The 20,928-nt window shown below is 39.2% G+C and overlaps 1 protein-coding gene across 2 annotated transcripts in view; it reads left to right on the plus strand.

Annotated features, from left to right (window-relative positions):
- LOC120900498 (serum response factor homolog) overlaps positions 1-20,928 on the plus strand; it is a 118,736-nt gene that overhangs the window by 12,911 nt on the left and 84,897 nt on the right. For both annotated transcript variants that reach the window (XM_040307564.1, XM_040307565.1), the window contains exon 3: positions 12,929-13,177. In XM_040307564.1, coding sequence (XP_040163498.1) covers positions 12,929-13,177 — 249 coding nt within the window. The remainder of the gene's footprint in view (positions 1-12,928; positions 13,178-20,928) is intronic.

Here is a 20,928-nt window from a genome sequence, read left to right on the forward strand (position 1 = left end):
GCCAAACTGGGACTCTGAAGTGTAGGGAGTTTTTACGGATGTGCCGTGTCGTCCCCTGGTGCACTACGACATTTGCATGGGCAGCAATTTGGATTTCGACTCTCACATACATATGTTCAAAGGCTGCCCACGCCATGTGGACGGTCGGCGCAATCCCGGGCGCTATCTTCAGTGAAGTCGTCTTTTTGAGATATTGGAGATTGGAGACGCGTTTCAAAACGGCAACCACCTTCGCTATTCAATCGACTCTGACACTAGTATTTGTGATTGTGTTGAAGCTCGACCAGAGAATCACGAGGAAGGAGAAAGACTGTTGGCTTGGTGCCACTGATGTATCTTGCGATGACAGTCTGCAAAAAGTGTGAGTGTAGGAAATGCGAATGAAAAACGAAAAAAATCATTACATCGTTTTTTGGCCACAATGTTGCACGCACGCAGCTCGAGCTAAAAACGACAGCAGAAATGAATCGCTACTCTTTTTCGCAGCCTAAGATACGTAAGGGAAACCGGGAAACTGTCTGTTAAACATTGTTTCGTCGCGCTACGATCGAACTCTTTAGCTTCGTATCGTATCGTATTCAGTTTAATACTTTTATGCGTGGGTTAAAATTGTCTCAAAGTATAAGTGGTTGAGAAAAATAAAATGAATTTAAACTAATTGGGTTCTTATGGTTGTGGTCTTTCGCAAATGATTGCTATATATCGCTTGAGTTTCAGCCAAACGTGCAAACCTTCTGTTTTGCCAAATGGAATGACTCAACATCATACTTCTTGTTAAAAACATACTAAGAACATGTAGATTAAATCTTCTTATCTGCTGTATACTCGTATCACATCTACCCCGGCAGAGGTGCGACACTAAAGTTTATGATAAATAATAGGCGGCTTAGAGCATTCGGATTGGCATAGCTATAAAATATAATTATTCCATTCCCAGTGCAACAAATGATTCAATCAATTCATTTTCATCGGATTGTACTGAGTAAATGTAGAAACATTAGTTTTGACTTCGAAAAATAGTTTAATAAGAAACTTGCAGGAGATAATATTTTACTATTTTGAATTATTATCCTTTTCTTCTTCTTTGGCACAACTACCACTGTCGGTCAAGGCCTGCCTGTACCCACTAGTGAAGTGAGCTTGGCTTTCCGTGACTTATTATTACAATAGCAGGATAGACAGTCCTACGTATGGGGGCACGGTCTATTCGGGACTTGTTGTTACGTCGTACGAGTTGACGACTGGATCACCAGACCGGCCCTATTATCCTTTTACAGATAGAATAAAAAGAAACCAGGATCCAGCATTTTTAAAAACTTTACGAATTTTAAGAATATCCTAGAGTCATAACAAGTCAATTAATGAAAACTTCTGCTTAAATACTTTAAGGCTAGGAATTATATCAATCCTGCCTCAAGCATGTTTATATATAATTATGATTTATTTATTTCAAACATACTTTATTAATCGAACCGTACTGGGTGATAGTTAAATGTACAGAGAAAGAACCAGTGCTCGACAGGCTACGTTATTCCTCCGGGAATAACGAGTTCGAGCAGGCAGTGAGACGCGTTTGTATTGCTCTGTCAAATACTTCACAGCTTCGTCATCTTGCTTCTAACAATGGTAATCTATGTGTGCCTATAGTGTTACTATAATTATATACATATATGCTAAAATACCACCCTTAGTAAAATCCATCTTTTTTAGAAATGGAAGAAATTTTTTTTTTTTCACTCCCGAATCACTATGGTAGTCGAAATGAGCGGATTCCAAATGCAATCGAAACAAGCAGTCTTTTTTTCTGTTTGCGATAACCTCATGTTGAAATGAGTGATTAATTTAAATGTGAAATGTTCAAATCACACGAGCCGACTGATTGGAATGTGTTTTATCAATTCAGGAAGGTGACGGTTGCAAATTTGGTAGCGTTAACGGTCCCGGGCTGGTGAACAGGTGTCGTGCAAAAGATCTGTCGCTGCCGTTTCATGGTTGTCATTTTATCGTCCACTCCTATCTTATGCTAAAGGAACGTCTGATCGAAACACCCGCGGATCACACGCTGCATTTTAGACGGGATGATTGTGCAAAGTGTAGTTTCACCAGCTTCTTGTACACCTGACCCACTCGCGGGAGGATTTTGGTGCTTATATGCTACACTCACAAAGGATTCGATGGCATACGACCCAATGTACCGGGATATCATCTCTCTATCTATTGCTATCTCTTTCTTGCGTCCATAGACCAAATCTCTCAGACAGTGTTAAGGTGGATCGCACCATTAATCATTTGACACTTAGGAAAGCATTCTTTCGCATGCCGTCGTTATGAAACGATCGTTTATAGCTAAATCTGAGTATGGTGAGGGGGGAAATGCTTTTACTATTACTAATATTTCTCAGCTCGAAATACCCGTATTTATGGTTTGGGCAGTGCCCACTATCGGCACCCTCCTATGTCAGACGCTAAGACTACGGGCGGCTTAAGAAACGATGATTTGCATCTTTTTTGTCCTGAGGAGATTTCTACCTTGCCAGAAGCCATGGTGTGCGGCAAGGTGCCATCCAGAGCAAACATATTTACATACAAACTTTCGGGGGTGGGCGACTTCCACCGAGACCGACGATTGGACGACGCGTTTTGTGAATGTTTATCGAAGCAACCTGTCTTTTTTACCTTACCTTCTACTTCGTTCGACTCGTTTGCGAAGAAATGGGGGTTTTAGCAGTTCGTCAAGCGCACTAGATTTAATGAGTTTTTTGTTGACGTTAGTTTGACACGTTAGCCTGTTCCATGAAGAAGGTGGAAGTGTTTGAGCTGATCGCGTGTGCGCCTGATAGGTGGAATCCGATTGATCGATCGCTGATAGTAAAGGAAGAGTAAAGGTGGACCGAACAGTTCAACTCTCTACTCTTAGCCTTGGTATCCTTTTTGACTTATTCCTAGATTGACGGTTTTTTTCTGTAAAATTATCTCACCGAGCTGTGTCTGACACTCGTGCCGTGAGGAAACCGTTCCGCGTGCCTGCTGGATAGCTGTATGATTCCGCGGGCAACGCATAACATTAATCTTTTAATTATAAACCCATTCATAAGCGATTTTATCCGCTGGCTGTCAAATTTCTCAAACCATCATCAGCTGTTAGTCGCGCTTGTTGAAACGTTGGTGTGGTGCGCCAGAATGGCTGCTATTGTTTTCCCGTTGGTGTTTTGGTTTTATTTAACGGAAAAGCAAACAAAACCAGGTTCTCGCTGAGGAAGAAAATGGGAAGGCAGATATGCTGGCGATTGATTGCATTATGATTGTGGATATTGGTTTGACTATTGTTTCGTGATATGTGATTGGTTTGCATTTGATGCTCCGACATTGGATGGAGGAAGGATAAGAAGATTTAATGAGAAGTGACTCGCAACAATACACTCTAGGTTTTCGGTGGTGATTGTTGTCGTACTGGTGGCTCCATTATGATTGCAGTGCGGTCATTTGTCATTTTTTGCCTGTGTTGAGATACAGGCCAAGCTCTGCTGATTTACATCACCATTGGCATTTGCTTGTTGAAAAGGATTGATGAGTCCGACGACAGGAGGGTGAAAGATTTTTTTATAAATATAATGTCAGTTGTTTTAAGGAGTGCATTTTGTTTTAGGTATTTTTCTTCTTTGTATTTTTATAAAATAGTGTAAATTATTGTATCATCAGTTTATGTTCACCGTGTTATTTAATATTCGATAGTCAATAGATTGCGTAAACTTCATTTTTATTTTATTTTCACTTTTTTATTGTTGTGATGTACTTATTTTAGCATCTAGTATTGGCTCTCTTTAATCATCTAGATGTATGATTTCATAATTATTATGACTCATTGAATTTGTATGTTTTGGATTGTGTATGGTTAAGTTTAATGTATGGCCGCGGGGCCATGGGGTTTCTCAACGCTCATTTTCTCAAGCACTCATGAGTGCTTTTGAGAAACATACGTTCTCAACGTTTGTCGAATCGGAACAAAATCGGTTTTGAGAATCTTTGAGAATCTTTGAGAAAGTTGACGATGCAGCGATCGGCTAACTGAAATGTGAGCAATTGTGCTATTTGTTTTTCGGTAATCACTTTGGAAAATGTATTCAATGTATAAAATTGAAAGAAAAAAAATGCGATCAAAAACATATTTTCTATTTAAAGCTCCAAATAAAGCTTGAATGACAATATCAATTTCTCAGAGTGAGAAAAACTGACTTGGGCTCGCGACTGAAAACAAGATTTGAGTGCTTGAGAAACTTAAATGAGTGTTTGAGAATGTTTTCTCAGCTTGAGAAAGCCCCATGGCCCCGCGGCCTATGATGTTTGTTAGTTAATGAATTTTCCGAAACAACAAACGTATTGTTCCACATCATTTTACCAATGTTCCACAAAGCTGTTCTGCGATTTAAATCCCGCTTTCAAGCGATAAGGACCACCAAAACCAATAGCCAATTATCACGATTACAATCTTAACACAAATCCGTTACAAACGATTCGACCTGCCTTCCTTCTCCACTTGCAACCGTTTGTGCATGACGGCAACGGTGCGTGCTTTGACGTTGCTGATGCATTTTTGTTCTCCCTTTTCTCATCGCAATGCTTCGAGCTGGCTGCATGACAGACAACATAGCGGAAGGAAAAAAGAGGAAAATAATACACCACGATTGGCGAAGCGGAAAAATCTCCCAGCTCCGGTCGGTTCATTCGCACCTTGTGTCGTGATAATTGATCAATTGTGTGTGTGTCTACGTTCGTATTTGTTTGGCACGAGGATCGGCAAAAGTCTTTGGCGGTGCTGACAGCGGATACGCGTACGGTGTATATCGCACAAACGCCATTTAATTAAATTTGAGGTGTCCTTTGTGTGTGATGTTATGCTGCAACTACTGCCGATGGAGTACACGCTTGAATTCCATTTTCGGGATCATCATGAAATTTTGTTAAACTAGCGAGTTATTAAGTCCTTCGAATAATCATTGACTTCTGTTTTTTACTTAACTCAAATTTGTGTTTTTTAATGTACACAAAACATAATACATGTTAATAATTCATTTTAAAATAGTACAATTTAAGGCTTTTTATTGTATAAATCTTATTTTAAAAGATCAATAAATATTACGACACACCTTTCGGTTTCTTTTTAACCGTTTTTCCATCCCGAACTAAGGCATGGTGCCTAGGGCATCCAACGTGCACTGTAGAATGTATATGTCAAAGGTGTTGATTTTATGGTTCATATTCATAAATTTATGCTTTTAACGCCTGCAAACGGTGTAAACTGAAGGAGAAAAGTGCACGGAGAGCAAAAAAAAACAAGTTCGAGGCATTCCTCGACATCATCTCAGCGATGCACATCGATGCAACGCGATTGTGGGCGATACTCGCTTTGGAGCGAAAGGGATGCATGTTGGTTTTGCGTGCGTGTGAAATGAGAACTAAATTTGGTTCATTTGCATGATGCCAATGCTTTGACGTTACAGGCGATGGGTCTCTGCTACCGTGCTGTGGGTTGCTAATACACACACGCTAGTTCGGCCAAGAAACGATCTCGACTCGTTGGAGTTTTGCCCGCAGCTTCCGGAGGCAACGTCATAAATAACGAATGCCTTCGTTATTCGCATCTGAGAAACCCTTGATTCTGCTGGTGCACCAGGCCAATGGTTTGGGTACAGCGACAAGCGGACCGGATGGTGTGGGTCTTACTCACTGTGTCAGGGAGCTGCTGTATCTTTGTGGTATATTTGAGCATTTTCTTACATCCGTGCGATTCTGTTCGATTTGTTTGATTTTATTTGTGCATAAAACAGAAGCAATCTCGACAACGAACAGTATGAATGTCGTCAGCAATATACGACGAACTTGAAGTTCTGGTTGTAACTAGGCATCAGAAGAGCGATATTTAGCGAAGAAACAAAGGCAAGAAAAAAAACAAAGCAAATTTTATTATGATCAGTTTAGTGCGCTGTTGGATTCTGTTTCTGCTACCGTTGACAGTTTCCGATTTAGTTTCTTCTTTGTGTTGGTTTCGTTCCGGTATTCTTGTTTTGTTAAAGAGAGTTAAAGAGTGAAAGAATCAAACGGCTATAAGTACGCCGTCACATGACGTTTTTGGTTTTACGTTTCTTTACTGCTGTGACTTGAAACTGTTAGAAAAGTATTTATATGCGCGTCCTCTTTTTAGATTGAAAAGGATCCGTTCCACTTCCCAGTGCTTTGCACGTTTGAAATTTTTTTTTTGGTATAGATAAACCTAATAAATAAAGCACCGCACTCTGTGTTTTCTCGTGACTGTGAGTTTCTACATACCGATAGCGTGATCTAATCTTTTTGGGATTATCCGATCGAACAAACGCAAAATGTTGTATTTCTTTTTTCCTATATGAACCAAAGCGCATGATTTGCTCAAAGTGTAAATGTTATTCAGTGTTGTATTTTCGAATAACAATTGCGGTACATACAAATTTTGTCGTGTTTTCCCTCCGTTTGTTCTTGGTGTGATTGTGTTTCCAAACGATCGCACGAATACTGCAATGTTTTTCTGAGATTTGAATTGAACGACGAAAGCTAAATGTTTTTCGCACAAGACCTGAACCATTACTTGCTTATCTTTACGCTCAGATAGCATCTTGTTGGATGCTGCCGACAATTTTGATACAGTAAGTTGGATACGATCAAGCTAAAATTCTTGCCTGATGCAAGATACTGTAATGTTAGCTTCCTGTTTTGCTATCTGCAAAATTTACCTCACTCATTCCTTGATCGAAAAGTTTTGCTTTGATGTAAATCAAGATGCTTATCATGAAAAGAATGCGATCAGCAGATATTTCAGTTTGCTTTAATTTGAATTACCTTCGGTTCCATTTCTCGTATACGTGGGCCACTCGTGTAAACTTTCGGTGAAGAATTTCATTAAAGTCCTGCTTCTCGATAACACGGCGTGACAGATGTGATATCTGCTACAAATTTCTCTGTACGAAATGATCAAGTGGTTTCGGTTGAGTATTTTGTTGTTGTTGTTGTGAACTTAAGCCCATTTTCGTGTTTTAACGTACAATCTGGACGATCTGATAACTGCGTGTGATGAAAGCCGCCCGAAATTGTTGTTGTGACATTATCGAGATGAATTAATCATTTTTATTGCCGCTTCCGGTGTCTGTTTTCTGCTACAGCGCCTAGGGATAACCTAAAAAGGAATGAAGAAAAAAAGGTATTGAGGGTGAAAGAGTGTGCTAAGTATAAGCGGTTTGATCGTTTCTGGTTTAAATATAGTGTGTGCAGTTCTAATTTTCAGTTTTTTAAACAAAGAGGACAGTTGAAAGCTTTCGCGATATTTGCAGTAGGGTGTCTTTTAGCCAAAAGAATTATATATCCTTATATTTTTATGTGAGTTTCTGTAATATATATATATATATATATATATATATATATATATATATATATATATATATATATAGATATATATATATATATATATATATATATATATATATATATATATATATATATATATATATATACAGTGAACCCTCTCTTATTTGAGAGGCGATGGGATTGTCGAATAAGAGGGGTTTTCAAATTACAGAGGTGGAAAGTGAATGAAAGGTCCATCCAAACAAGAAAGAGACAGAACATTTAGTATGCAGCTTTAACTGTTGCTATAGGAAACTGCGAACAGGATTGCCAATTTGAGCATACATCATTCAATAACCATGGCAACACCATACACAAATAAGAGGGACACAGATTTCAGAGGTTTTATAAATTAGAGGAACAAAAATGTACTGCAAATCAAGGGCAAAATGTTCAAATAAGAGAGGTTTGTCAAATTGGAGAGGTGTCAAATAAGAGAGGGTTCACTGTGTATATATATATATATATATATATATATATATATATACATATATATAGTGTATTGTATGTATTTTGTTATAATTTATGTCTTATTATAATTCAATGTTCATAAAAAAATAAATAAAAGCAAATATAGTAATTTTTTTAGGAGTAATTTTCAAATAATAAGCAATTTGAAAAGGTTTATTCGCAATAAACGCACAAAACTCGCCACAAACTGATCGAGACAAAAGTATTTCAATAAAAATTCAAACATCGCTTTAGAAGCATTTGACCGTTTTGTATTTTGTACCAAAAAGGACAGCCTCACACGTGCTGAATGCATGGGCGAACTTCCCATGCGAATGTGAACTATCTCATGAATTTTAAAACTATTTGTATTGCCTCTCTTTGAGGTAGATGCTTCGAGTACGGAGAACTGTATTCTGTCTCTGTCCTTATTTCTACCGCTTCTTTGGCTCCGATGTATCAACACCTAGTACGGGATTACGTATTGCTAAATCTTTAGTTTCTCGAGCACTTTATGGATGCTTATGTTTAATCATCAACCACTTGAGTGCCCTTCTTGCCTTGGTTGGTTCGGAGTACGATTCAGTTCGTACACTATATAATGGAACCATAGCAGCGTTTGGAAAAATGAAAAACGAGGAGGGTGGCTTACAAACGTTTAAAGATCGACGTCTGTTCGATCTTTAGCGCAGGTCAGAAGCACACGTGAGATTGGGTGAACCTGCGGTGGAATGTTTCCATTTTTGCTTCTGCCTTTTAACAGTGCCCTCTCAACCTTCTGCCGGGCTCATTATTCTTTAAATTGCCCCTTACACCATGTCACGGATCGCTACTTATTCCGTAGAATCACACACATGCAGCGTAAATTGTAAAACCGTTTCGAAGTTCTGCCGGGTGATTTTATTATTTATTTATTTTGCACCTTCATGTTTGTGCGACCCGCTTGAAACGTTGATGGTTTACGGGGTTATGGGGAACCGGGGTGTGGATCAGTTGGGCGGAAGATCGTATCTCTGTTTCCTTGGCAGCATCCCTTCAGCGCTTTTATTTGTACCGCCGTTACTTTGCTAACAGGCGACACGAAAAGCGCGCGCCGTAAAGTCTCGTGCCACGTTTGTTCACACTTTGGTGTCGGTATGTAGTCTGGTATCTGGCGGGAGGTTATGCTAATTTCGCGCACAATTCGCGTACACCCTCACCTATCCTACGGTTTCATACCATTGCCTCTGCCTCTTGGGCATCTGTACGACATTGGAGCGAAGAAAATCGGCAAATGACGTTTCTTGATCAAGCGAGAAAGAAGGATTCAGATTCGATGTGTTGTGGCCGGCGGTATGTGGTGTTACGGCAGGATAGTGCTAAAGATATGCTACTGTCCGGCGGTGATCTTAAGTCTCTCGAAAAACGCATTGTCTTTGGCGGCTTGGTGTGATTGTGGTTGAATGCGGTTTTGTTTTTGTTCCCCTGTACCCTTGTTCACCCCTTTCGCAATGGATGCTGTGTCGCGATGGTTGGGAGAAAAGTTAACACCTTCACCTTCCGGTTTGAGGCAGATCTCTTCTTCGGTCGTTAACTATTTTTGTTTTGTTTTTACATTTCGTGAAGCATATCATGCCGCCTTGGTCACTGAATTGTTACCTGGCCACCCTGGCAAGATTTCAGTTCAAGCATGATGCAAAGGGGCCGAAAAAGTTGAAAGCGAAATCTCTTACCAGAGCGAGCGCAAAACAATTCGACGGTGATCGGAGCGAATGAAGTAAAAGCAAATTCTTCCCCGTCGAAGGTATAGTGAAGAGACGGAAGTTAGAAAGAGATGGAAGCCCTTTACCACTTACTTCTTGTGTGGAATGACTTACGGAAAGATTGAAAAAACATATGTTCGAACATAAATTCACACTTTGGGGGCCACGAATGCAATGCACAAAGAATGGCACCGACACGGATCTGTATCCGACCCGAATATTCGATTAAGTGTCTTCTTGCGTTTCTGTCCGGCCCAGGGGTAGCACGATCCAGCAGTGGGATTGGAGAGGTTACGAAGAGATGAAATACAATCGTTAAAATTTCAAATAAATTGAGGACACGGTGGCCCACAATTTGGTTTGTGTATACAAATATTTGTGTTTTAGATCAATTTTTATATTATAAAATAGTTTTTGGTTATAACTCAGTCTAAAACGAGTTTTTTTATGGTGCTTTTGAATTCATTTTTTTTCTATTTGGTGTAACACGTCCTACGCGGACAAGCCGGCCTATACAGGCTTTCGAGACTCAATTCGTTTAATTATTAAGACACCACGCAGTCGGTCCATTTACCAAGGACGCTTACGCTCTATTCTAAGCTTGAACCCATGACGGACATGTTATTGAGTTTGAGTTGAAGACTGTACCAAGGGAGCGCCCCTATGTGCGCTATTCATTATTCACTAAATATGTCACAGTTGAATAATAAATTATGTATATGAATGATAAAACCTTTGTTTCCATAAAGAAACATAATTGAAAAATCATGCCAAAAGTTTTTTTTGTGCATACATTTTTGCAAATCTACGATGTTAAAAAGACCATTGATGAATTTCAGGAATTAATCGTTCGTTTTCAATAGTCTCTTAACGGACAACATAAAAAAGTAGGTATTTGGTCACTATTAAGTGTAGCATATTTGGGGTGATTTACGAGAACAAGTTCCTTCTAATAGAGCACGTGCATAAACAAATGTTCATCAATTTCGACACTGTGTAATGATTGTCGCCATGTTCAAGCTATCACTTACATGATGATCATATCGGTCTGTAAAATTGATGCCTATTTGCAAGGGGTTGCATGGATCCCACAATAGTGAAGCAGTAAAAATCTCTCTCATGCCATTGGCATCGCGCACGTGCTCCCGTTCACTGATGAGAAAGCACAAAACCCTCGATAAAATCGATTTCGGTTAATTAGTGTCCGTAGATAGGTTGATGTCATCGGAAAAAGTGTGCTTGCATGCGTGTGTTCGTGTGTGAGCTTGAATGAATTAATAGAACTATCCCCTACGGGCTTGCCGAAGCAGACTTGCGGTACCCAGTATCGTGTGGTGTCCACCTGTGCGTAATATGCAAATGATTTAATCAACGTGTATCACAAATGAACGCCCCCTCCAGCGGTAGGTGTCATAAATTTGATTGAGTAGCATTGAGGCGAGCTAGCGTTTTGGCGGAAAACATGCGTAGCTGAGACATGGCGGGGATAAATGTTTGTATGTGTGTTGTTTTAGCAATAACTTGAAACTGGGGGAGATTTTACTGGTGAAACGGATGAAAAACCATCAAGGATCGCATCTTTGAGGGCGTAATAAAATGAGGTTTGTACAGAGCTCACCATGACCAAAATTAGCGTTGGTGGAGTGTGTGCAAAAACTAAAACCTTCTTCAATTCACAATCGATGAGCTACTTCGAGATCTACAAGATCAAACGATACGCAACCAATTTGGCGTGTTTCTGCGTGTGCGTTGAGTGCGGTGAATCATAACCGGTTGCGAGGAGAACGGTTCACTCGAAAGGTTCGTCGCTTGGTGCCGGCTCAAATCATTCGATGTTCAATCAATTGTCTTACGTTTCAGCTTGAACCAGTCACGGTAAGAAAGTTGTTCCCCGTGGTCACAGTTAAGCGATGAAACGTTGGGGCCCAACCTGTACGCGTGTGGAATGGATTCTCTGTTTAAGTTTTTTTGTGTTGCTTGGCAAAGCTGGACAGTATTGGGACCTGTTCGTTCGTTAGTTTATTAAGTTGTGCGTAAGCATGGACTTTTGATTTCGTCTCGTAGATCATCTACGTGGGTATCTGAGGCTTAATTAATAGCTGAAAAGCTCATTATAATATGTTGCTTTAAATTGAATCAAACCCTCGGGCTTCGGAGTGGTCAGTTTGCCTGTGTCAGATTTTCAGCCCACACGCACGCCAACAAAGTAGTATTGAATGAATTTTTGCCAACTCAAAAATGATGTTGTTTAGTGTCCATCCGAATTTGCTTGTATTATACCGGTTCTCGATCTTCGTTTTTTAACGTCAGTAACAAGCACGCGTGCTAACGCTGGAAAAATGTGACTCTTTAAAAAATGTATACACCTTCTTTCTTTCTGGATGATTTACAGTGTCGTTGATTGAATAATTTATTTCCTTCATCTGCGATGAAACGTATTTTAGTTTATTCTGGGGGCTTGATTTCATGTGGGTAGATGAATTGTTCGGATGTAAGTATTTTGTTCGCTGTGGTATAGGTGTTCCGTAGCTGGGTAGAAAGATGTGTAGCTGTTAATTAAGACTCTCATGTAGCGGAGGTCTTTGTTTTTACGCCCTTCGCTATGCTGGAAGGTCGTTTGTGGGAGGCTTGAGACGGCGTATCCGATGCCTGTAGTCGCCTCTAGTTTTATTTTGCATACGATGTCGTCTAATTTAATAACCATATCGATTTTGATGTAGATTAATGAAGTGCAGCAGGTATAAATCGACAAGCAACGGAACAGCATGCAGAAAAAATACATTTTACAAACACCAAAAAATATTTAATTTAGCCATGGCTACAATTCGGCTTTTGTGTCATTTAAAATTGCATCATGTAAAATAGTTTTATTATGAACAAAATATGAACTATTGTTAACACTTAATCTAGTAAGTAATACATTTTCATTCGTCATATGAGATGTCATTGCAATGTTCATCATACACATTTATGAAGATTTCAGAACTATTCAACGACATTTAGACATTTTTTTACCATAACGACATTTAGAATAAAATTATTACATTTATCGAACATTGTTTTCATTAAAACCTACGATATCATAGATTTCGACTCTTCAACTTCAGGTTGAAGAGACAGATATTTAACTGACGACCTTTTCTTATACCTTTCTTAGGGACATTTTTTCGGTCCCAAATACAATCGTATATCGAGGGTCGCCTGTACTGATAAACATTTTTCTGAGCAGTAGAAGTATGTAGAGCTTTTTCCGGTGTCACTTTCGAAATCATTAACAATGTGTTGTTTGTTTGTTCTTTTCATTACAGGCATATGAACTGTCAACACTTACCGGCACGCAAGTTATGTTGCTGGTGGCCTCCGAAACCGGTCACGTGTACACGTTTGCGACCCGCAAGCTGCAACCGATGATCACGTCGGAGGCGGGCAAGGCGCTCATCCAGACCTGCCTAAATTCGCCCGATCCACCGACGGGTTCATCGGGCGACCAGCGCATGTCCGCGACCGGCTTCGAGGAGACCGAGCTCAGCTACAATATCGGCGACGAAGACTCCAAAGTAAGGCAATTAGTGTACGGCCACGGCCACCACGGGCATGCTCATTTAGGTCACCCGCAGACCGGCCACTACGGGCTCGACCAGGGCTTGATGCAGCAGCCGTACCCCGGAGGTCAGGGCTCCCCACTTTCCCATGCCCAATCCTATCCGCCGCACTCCGGCCACACCCATCATTCCCACATCCCCCATCACTCCCACACGCATATGACTCATGCGCACGCGCAGCGGTAGTGTCTTCTGCTGATGTAGTGTGTAGCGCCGCGCAACTATTACCAACCTGCAGTACATACGCATATCCACAAAAAAGGGAACGAACTGTACTCGCCATTCGACACACTCTCCTCTGTAGTTATTGTTTGCACAAGAAGGGGAAAGTAATACACACAGGCAAGATTCAGCATATGACACAAACAAATTCTTTTTTCTTTTTGTACTTTTGTTGATGTAACTGGCCTCAAAGAGTGTCTGTTAATTATTGTCCATTTCTACGTGTGCAAAATATACGACGATGCACCTCATATAAACAGTGAATGCTGCAGGAAGAGATGAGCGTTGCTCACCAATTCGTATGCGCATGAAAAAATTAACTGCCGAAATGTTGGTACCGATGCTTGGAATGTGAAATAAAGAAGCTGTGTCTCTTCCATCCGGGTTCCGCACTGCAATGAATAAATACAGTGTAATAATTTATAAATAATCTTAACAATTTCCACAACGATCTCACACCACGAGGAGGATGTAAAAGTAATAAGTTGAGGAGGAATACAAATAATAAAAAGATAAAAAAGAATAAGCAGACATATCCAATCACCAATCTCACGCAGCTCACAGTGGGTGACTTTTCCTTTGCAATCGATGCGCGCCTGTACGGGATTGAGGTCGTATTGAGAAAATCATTTGTTTTTTGTTAACAGAAGCACTGTCAATTTTTGCAATCCTGGATTTTTTGGCAAGCGGGAGACATGTGCAAAAAAAGTGTCGCAGCTACTAAATTGAATACTGCGGCTTCTGGTCCGTACTGTAGATATTGATTTTGCAAAACGTAATGTATTGCTATGCACAAACACATAGTCATCTTGGTTTGTGTCCTCAAAATTATGTGACGGTGCAATTTTGATGAATTTATTGAATATCTCTTTGGTGCATTTTCACTGTTGAATCTTCATCTGCTTTCAAGTGTCGATCTTCCGCGTTCTGTTCGGTCCGGTCCCGGGTTTGAACAATGGTAAAATACAATTCATCACCCTTTGATTAAAAAATGATTTAAAAAACGCACACACCTGATGTCCAACGTGTGTAGTTCTCTACAGCCCATTGAATATTTACCACAACGATCGATGAAGTATCATTTTACTGTGTTGAGTCTTGTTTTTTTTAATTATGCAAAAAAGCGGTAGAAAAGTGTTAAAATTAGGTAGAAAAATTAAATCAGTTTCTTCATATAACTTGATGTTTTATATAATAGAATTCAATGTACGATATTTTGAATAAGAAAGTGACAAGAAAAGTTAGTTCCGCACCGGGTCGTTTGTTTAGTCATAATTCTCGAAGATTATCTTTTTCGGCGAATTATCAGTTTCCATTGATGCGCTAATTGTTGTAAGCGTCCGAAAAAGTTGACATCCAAAGTTGCACGTTGTTGTTGGTTCAAGTTCTTTGTTTGTGATCGCAACATCAAAGACGACCAGCGCCAGATTCCGGGGTGCTAATTGATAGTAATTCACTTTTGCAGACCGAATCGAAAAAAGTCGGAGGTCCAGTCACTTTCATTCAGGTTTTCCTCTGCGCTGTTCGGTAGAGTTAAACATTCTATTAAATTTAGACATCTTTTACAGACCCATCAAGTACCCAAGTAGACAATCCTGAGTGAGTGTTGACACAAGTAGCAGGGAAGATTGATAATATTGCCCATTAGCAGAAGGTTGGACTACACCACTTGGTTGTAGAACTATTTTTGCGATTGAGTGTGTATTGATGCTGGTATAAATCTTTCTTCCTTTACATGACATTTTCCTGCTTATCTCCTTACCATATCCCTTTTTCCACCAAACCCCGTACAAGCAAATAAATAATCCCTTGACCCATAAATGAGTATGCCCGTGTATAGTGTTTGCGTGTGTATGTGTTTGTGTAAGCGTTGGCGTGTTATTGTTTGTTGTATGATCGTATTTATATTTAGTTCGTTAGTGGCGTTCAAAATTATTCCATTTCATTTTACTTTCCTAACCGATACGCATCGCTTTATTTGTTTTGTTGTTTTGTTTTCTTTTCGTTAAATTTATAATGCGTGCTACAAAATCACTATTTCATTCATTTACAAAAATGAATCACCAAACAAGTATAATAATAATAAGTGGCGAAGCGATGATCATAGAGAACTTAAATTCTGTCTCCAATTAAAGCACTTTTGACTTCAATTGTTGTAGTCAGCATAAAAAAATGTAAATCTATCACAGACATATCAGCAAGAACAACATGTAGCGACGCGAGTAGATGATAGTCCAAGTTATTATTGCATGTAAGCGTAGGAATTTGTTGTTAGGCGTAGTTTTCGTAATTTTGCTTTAATTTTGTAAGTAGAATAATCAAGCGTAAGCGATCCAGTAAACTTTACACGTGAAACGGTAGGCTATACCGTAATGACAGCATACGGCTCAAAGCGTCAACACAAAGAGTAGTGAAAAATGTGTAATATTGTAGCGAATAAGACGAATGCTTAGGCAGCTAGATGCCAGCAGCGTAGGGCAACAGCAGTATGCTTAAGGGCTATTTATTCGTTTTTGAGCATGATTCTATGCGTTACTTGTACATACCAACATTCAAAGGCTAGTATGGTCGAGCAAACTTTGGCCAAAAGGGCATAATGTTTGTCTTGGAAACTTAAAGCGTCCATTCTGAAAGAAATGGTGCAGCTGTACAAATAGAAAACGTTCGAACAGAGCTTGCATTAACGCTGCTGGTATTAGATGAATTTAGTTTAAACAAAAAACAAACACACTGATCATGTATTAACTTATTTAAAGATAGTTTTCTTTTTTAATGAATAAGTAAACAAAAAAGAAAAGCTACAACACGAATCTTCATTAAACCCCAGACCCATTAATATTAGTAATAGTAAGTATATAGGATAGATAACGAAAATTAAAAATTGAGTAAACCTATGCAAACAATATGAAATGAGCTTAAGGCACAACTCAAGAAAATAAAAGAAGGTTAAAGATATAATCAAAACCATGGCGCAAACCATATTGATACAGAAATCACATCTAGCGTGTCCAACAATATAATAAGCATCTGAGTGATTGCATTAAAAGCAATGAGAAAATGAAATATTTAATTCCGTGAATTTCTCGATCGTCGTTAGTGCCATTTCGTGTTTCACTGAAAAAAAAGAGATAAGAATGTTTAAACCGCATGATTTAGTGTGATGTTTTGCATTTTTTGTATTTCTTTCGCTCTTTTGATGGTTGGAATCAAGTGCTTTATAAAATGTTTGTGGAATGAGTGACATAAAATAAGCATATTTATTTGATTGTTTGTAGTTTTTATGTGTTACTCTGGCTAGGTAGATGCATGCTGCAGTGAGATTCGTTTCAACTACGTTTGTTGCTTTCCATTTTCATCGTTGTGTGTTTCAGCAGAATGAAGACTATGTTCACTGACTATGGTAGGTGGTAAAAATCTGTGTGTGAATCATCTTTCAGCAAGGTGGAGTTTAAGCAACGAACTACTGTGCCGTTATCTTCGCTTGGAAGAATCATTTAAACTAACATGTAACAAAATCTTCGGAATGGGAAAAGAAAACTTGAGATTCAATATAACTTTAATATAACCATCAACTTCTACTGCATCCATAACATCCGTATTTCACGTAAGCAAACTAGCGATGAAACACATAATTCTCATGTCAAAACTGATAGTTTAGATCAGTGATTGAATTATTAATAATTCATTTTTCCCTGGGCGGTCTTCAACGTGTGGAGGAATTATTCTCCTCGAGTCATCGACAAGCAAGCTGGGCAACCGAGCGATGGGTGCCGTTGGCGTTAAGATCAATTGCTTTGCCATTAACTTGAATTGCACTAGTGGATCAAGTGACATGAAGTTAATGTTGCCATGGTATAATTTGTTATGGAACATGGAACAGAGGACGATAGACAGCACAATGATTTATTCTCGACTTGTACAAGCCAATGCTTTTGATATTTTTGTTTCAAGCAAGAGAATGCAAGATACTTCAACTATGCCTACATTATGCATGCCTGCATTATTTACTACGTTCCTTTTTTATAATACATTCCAACATTGCTACACACTACACAGTTTATCACTGTACGTTCTGTACCACGTCCGCTCACCACACAGCAAAAAAAGAGGCCACACGGTTTAAAGTATTATCCATCGGAAGTGAACCCTACAATGTGCGAAGGAATGTACAGTATTTATTTCCTTCCTTCCTGCACGAACGTTTGGAATTGGAAAATGCGCATCGGAAATCGTACATTGCAGTGCGAAAGCGCTTGCGGCTGACACAGTTTAATTGAGAGTGTGTGAAAACAATTAGTCTTGCTGTGCGTTAATACGATGTGCTTAGTTTTTCAACCAACCAAGCTCTCCATGGACCGGAAGCTATGGACAAGAAGTTAATTATTTATTCCGGTGTGACACTTCGTTCGACGCGCGTGCTAAGATTGATTGATTGATCAGTTTGATTCGAAGACATAAGAAAATGAACACATACGTGAACGTGGTAAAGTACGGTGTGATAGTTAGCAATCGATTAACGCGTATGCATTTGCATATATTGGTACAGTGCACGGAAGCTGCATGTGCGACTCGTGGCTTTGATATGATGAAAATACAGCTCAATCATAACGACCTGAGTGAGTACTGTTGCTATGAAGTTACATTTATTGTTTATTGATTGGAAATATTTTCAGCGGAAAGCAGTAACTTGCATCAGGAAATGTTGAGTGCTATTTATTTACATATCATGTGTTGATATGCAAAAGTAACACCTTGAAACTTAAACATAAATATACCTTAAAAGTAAGTTACTAAAGAAAGGTTTATCTTGTACGCACGACTTGCTGATTGCAATTTACAGTAAGTTGCTAGTCGTTCATAACGAAGTGTCCTTGTCATTTTAGAAAGCGATTGAAATGGTTTAAAATGATTTGGGTATGTTTTTAAACAAATCATAGGCCATATCGGAGGCTTTATTTTAATTTAGCTTAGTATTTGCAGAGTTTTTCATGAATTTTTGGTTGTTTCATTTAATATTTTGGAATCATCTCATGGTTTAATAATCGTTTCTGTAGACAACTAAAAACTATCAAAAATCATGTAAACCCAGTATGTTTCTTAGAGCGGTTTATTAGAAGGCGTAAAAAGAAAAAAAAAGTTGACAAAGCAGCGCGCTTTAACTCGTGGGTGGTTTCACTTTAACTATTATGAAACATTTAAAGCTCTTTGACGCTTCTGGGCGGAATGGTCTATTGTTGATGCGTCGTTGAAGATTTCCGTTTCAATAAGTACCATGCGCTCTTAAGCCATCTGCTGAAGATATAAAAAGCACGCGGTGGCAGACATTATACAGAATTTTCTGTTGTTTAGTTGAGGAACAGGTCATTAGGTTAAGACGCACCTTTTGTTCGAGCAGTATATGTGATGACGATTTTTTATTTTAAAAATAAGTTGGCATCTCACGCTGTGTAGGAAGGAAACCTTATACGCAAATAAACGTGCTTGAATGTCACAAAGCCCGGCGGACAGAGTGAACGAGGCACTCCCAATAAAACTTTGACGTAGAATATATGCGACCAAACGTGTATGGTGGATGACTGCTTTTGAATTCGTGCTACAATTGCATCACCATACGTATAATTTTCCTCTAAATAGGCAACTTTCATGACGTAGAATGCTGCTATACGGCTTTAGTCAAACGAAATACTTAAGATCTGTGCAGGCTCAACGGTGTGCTACGTTTGAATCTCATTGAGTTGTACAAGTAGTCATAGAGAATCGCACGCAAGACCGAAAAACACGACGCCAGAGAGTGTAGTGTTTATTTTTGTCAATTCGAAACGTTCTGTTGCTTTCGGTGTGCTCAGCTTCATTCATAAAACGATCGAATCGTTACGATAAACATGACCTGATCCGGAGGAAGTATGTATATCTGAAGACCCCCTCTAGTTCCTCAGACCGCGCGTAGAAAGATTTCCTGCCAAATATGCGAATTCTTCTCTCGTGTTTGCCCACTGAGGAGATACGGGTAAAGGAGTACTGGCGTCACGATACAACAACTGACCCTATTTGGAGACCACCGTGTCGTGTAGTTCGATCGTTAGGCCACCTCGGCTTTTTTGTTAGTGCAACGAGCAGCTGTTGAACGTGACTAAATATAGACACTATGCCGGTTGCCAGTTTAGTGTGGCAGGTTCCATAACCCACTAATAGCTCCAAGTGAAAGAACTTTTATCATAAGCATTTTTTTCAAATGTGGCAAATATGACCGATTCATGTTATAAATTTTACGAAAAAACGAAAAAACGAAAAATTGTGTAAGTCGTGGTGGCTGTAGGCTATGTACATCGTTATCTTTGTATAAGAAAAAGAAAATAAAACTTATATTAGTATATCAGAACACGTCCGCCTATTCCCAGCACATGTTATTCAGTCATAAATAGTCATAAATAGTATACATGCAGTATTCTATCGTGCAGATCGGCCACAGCACGTTTTTGGAAGTGTAAATATTTCACTTTTCAGAAAAGTGTTCGCTCTAATTAGCCACAATGTCCCAGCGACGTATTACCGGAGATGACTCAGTGAGTGGAGGTATGGTAAATGGATGTATTTTCTAAGTTTCCCCTGAGCAAACGGCAACCTTGCACGTGGGAAGGAGATGCAATTCAAAAACCAGCCTCCCTGTGATAGTTGAACCTGACAGAAATGGAACGAAAACATAACGCTCTATATGGGTTCCCAGAATACGGTCGATCCATTCTAAGCGATGATGTAAACGCGCACACACCAACACCGAACCGGCGCAGCAGTCGTTTGGTTCGCATACACTGTCACGAGCGCGTTTCCGCTTGGAACTATAAGAAACATTGCTGGGGTATTGCGGTGTGATGTAAAAACTATATTTTATGAGTGTTGAGGCGTCAATGATTTACGGAACGCAAGCGAGTATTTTCCATCGTGGAGGAAAATGCTTGTGATTCCAACTCACGAGGGAATCTACTTTCGTAGACATAGAGGAGCAGTCTGCCAATGAATGTATGTGAATGTGGAAATGAATGTATGTTAATTACTGTATGCTTAGCCAACGCATATTTTGTAATTTCATCATACCATTTCGTTATTTCTAACTTCGGGGATCAGCTACAAAATATTAAGCCTGCACTTACTAAATGAGGATCATAAAATCTGTCGGCAAAGCCGTTGCATTTTTAACACAACATGATCGAAAAACTGGAGTTGAAGTTCATTTTCTTGAACTCCATTTAAAATCAGAATAGAATAAGTCTTTATGATGTTTTGCCTTACTAAACAAATTATTTGCTTTTCTTACTTTTTGTGTCTGCCAAAGGCGGTTCATGCATCTCATTCTTCCTTGTATATATATTTAGTTATAAAACAGAACTGTAAGAATGGTCCAAATCATAAAAGTATAGTAATGTAAATGATATTATACTACACGACACACCTATTGCGCCCCCGTCGGGCCATTAGAATTCCAAATG

This window comes from Anopheles arabiensis, chromosome 3, assembly GCF_016920715.1.
Source record: "Anopheles arabiensis isolate DONGOLA chromosome 3, AaraD3, whole genome shotgun sequence".
Taxonomy (NCBI): Eukaryota; Metazoa; Arthropoda; class Insecta; order Diptera; family Culicidae; genus Anopheles; species Anopheles arabiensis.